General features: G+C 56.4%; 1 protein-coding gene across 1 annotated transcript; it reads left to right on the forward strand.

Moving 5' to 3' along the window:
- Positions 1-4: 4 nt before the first annotated feature.
- On the forward strand, positions 5-554 carry LOC124232769 (galactoside 2-alpha-L-fucosyltransferase SEC1-like; the record flags this gene model as incomplete). The annotated part of the gene is made up of 1 exon (XM_046649684.1): positions 5-554. A coding segment is annotated over one exon (540 nt), but the record flags the coding sequence as incomplete, so codon positions are not given.
- Positions 555-2,802: the final 2,248 nt, after the last annotated feature.

A 2,802-nucleotide genomic window follows, 5' to 3' on the forward strand; every position in this document is an offset into this window, starting at 1 on the left:
CCAGGAGTTCACGCTGCACGACCACGTGCGGGAGGAGGCCCAGAAATTTCTCCAAGCCCTGCAGGCCAAGTGGGCCCAGCAGGTCACCTTCGTGGGGGTCCACGTGCGCCGGGGCGACTACGTGCGCGTCATGCCGCAGGTGTGGAAGGGCGTGCTGGCCGACAGGGGCTACCTGCGGCAGGCCCTGGACTGGTTCCGGGCCCGCCACCGCAGCCCGGTCTTCGTGGTCACCAGCGACGACATGGCCTGGTGCCAGCAGAACATCAACAGCTCCCGCGGGGACGTGGTATTCGCAGGCAACGGCCGTCAGGGCTCTCCTGCCAAGGACTTTGCGCTGCTCGTGCAGTGCAACCACACCATCATCACCGTGGGCACCTTCGGGGTCTGGGCCGCCTACCTCACGGGCGGGGACACCGTCTACCTGGCCAACTTCACCCTGCCCGGCTCCCCCTTCCGCATGATCTTCAGGCCACAAGCGACCTACCTGCCAGAGTGGGTGGGCATTGCTGCCAACCTGGGGCAGGCCGGAGGGAACAGCCCTTAGCCCTGCGCGGGCTCCTCCCTCGCCCTCAGCCCCACAGGCAGTGTGGGGGGTGCAGAGCACGGACTCAGGATCCGACACCCCAGTTTGAATCCAGGCTGCTCTGCTTCCTGGCTGGGTGACTTCAGACAAGCGACAACCTCTCTGTGCCTTAGTGTGCCACCTGAAAGATGAGCAATAACACGGAACTTACCTCGGCCGCTCCTCGTGGGAACTCAGAGTTCATTTAGTGCCTTGGGAACACGCGGTAAGTGTTGGCCCTGAACTTTGGGACTGCTTTAGGACGGAAAGGCATTTTTGCCCTCTCCTTTGCAGCTCGGGGAGCACGGAGTCCAAATATTTCACTCTTGCCTCCTGGGAGAGTTTGGCGATGAAGCCGTCCCTGCCTTCAGGTAAAGGGGAATGAGGTGTTTTGGGCAGCTAAGAATTCAGGCTTCGGGTTTAAGGGGGCCTTGTCATGAAAGGATGTGAGGGAAACGAGGATTTGAAAGGATGAATCCCAGGGAGGTATGCCTGGTGGGGAGGCCGACCCCTGATTTGGGGGCGGGGGTGGGAGGGCCTCACCCTGATAGCAGGACTCAGCGCCACGCCTTTGCCTGCAGCAGCAAAGACGCCCAGAGGCCACATGTCATAGAAGCAGCCGGCTGACCCCAAGGGGCCCCAGAGACCAGCTGACGCCCTGTCAGCTGTCACCTGTATGGACAGATGACCTCACACTTTGGCACTGCCTGTGCCCTCAGGCCCTAAAGCCGCTCTGAGAAAGCCCAGTGTGGACAAAGCTTGGATGAACTGATTACAATCCTGGTTTTCTTGTTCAGTGTATTTTAAAGTATGAAGATACCACTATTTTTACTGGTATAATACTCCCCTTTGGGTATTAAAAGGAAATCTGAACATAGAATCATTTATGTTCATTTAAAATTTGCACCGAACTGAGGGGCACTAGGTTAGAAAACATTTCAATCACATGTCTTTCCTGTTTTAAACCCTTTCCAAGTGTCTTATTTATTTGAATCCTCGTTTCTTGGCATACTTCTGAGGTTGAGCACCTTTCCTTTCATGTGTTAATAATATTGTATCTCCCCAGGGCCATTTTGGGCCCCAATTTGCTTGCTAAAGTCCTTGCTGGATGACTCCATGGTGCAGGGTTGAGGGGAGGGGACTGTTAAAGCAGGAGGAGGCTCTGGGAGGACGGGGAGGGAGGTCCTGTATTAGCTGTCTGTCGCTACATAACACAGTACCCTAAAACTTAGTAGCTTAAAATGACAACAAGGGCCCGGCCCGGTGGTGCAGCGGTTAAGTGCGCACGTTCCACTTCGGCGGCCTGGGGTTCACCTGTTTGGATCCCGGGTGTGGACATGGCACCCCTTGGCAAGCCACGTTGTGGTAGCGTCCCACATATAAAGTAGAGGAAGATGGGCACGGATGTTAGCTCAGGGCCAGTCTTCCTCAGCAAAAAGAGGAGGATTGGTGGCAGATGGTAGGACTAATCTTCCTCAAAAAAGGGACAACGATAATTTATTATCTCTTACAGTTTCTGTGAGTCAGGACTTCTGGAGGGGCTTAGCTGGGTGGTTCTGTTTGGGACCTCCAGTGAGGTTGCTGTCAGCTGTCAGCTCGGGCCACAGTCATCCAAGGGCTCGCCTGGGGCTGGGGGATCCACTTCTATGGCTGGCAGGTCGGTGCTGGCTCTTGGCCCCTGGTCAGGTTCCCTGGATGTGGGTGTCTGGGGGGCTACTGGAGTGTCCTCACAACGTGGTGGCTGGATTCCTCCAGAGAGAGAAAGCCAAGAGACCAAGGTGGAAACGGCAACACCCTTTACCGTCTAGCCTCAGCTAGTCCCACACATCACTTCTGTAATGTCCAGCCAACCACACAGAACTGCCCTCATTCAGTGCGGAGGGGTCTGCACAAGGGTATGAAGACCAGGAGGGCAGGATCGTTGCGCGCCATCTTGGAGGCTGGTGCCTGAGTTGGCTAGAGCCGATGGGGTGGCTCAAACCACAAGCACTGCTCCTCTCACACTTCTGGAGGCCAGAAGGCAGATCCAGGGGTCGGCAGGGTTGGTTCCTTCCGATGGCTGAGGGGAGGCTCCGCTCCAGGCCTCCCTCCCTGGCTCGAAGATGACCGTCTTCTCCCTGCGTCCTTACGTCTTCCCTCTGTGCGCGTCTGTGTCCGAATTTCCTCTTCTTATAAGGACACCAGTCATGATGGGTTACGGCCCGCCGAATGACTGCATTTGGATTTCATTCCATCTATAA

The sequence above is a fragment of the Equus quagga genome, unplaced genomic scaffold (assembly GCF_021613505.1).
Source record: "Equus quagga isolate Etosha38 unplaced genomic scaffold, UCLA_HA_Equagga_1.0 112769_RagTag, whole genome shotgun sequence".
In the NCBI taxonomy this organism is placed as follows: Eukaryota; Metazoa; Chordata; class Mammalia; order Perissodactyla; family Equidae; genus Equus; species Equus quagga.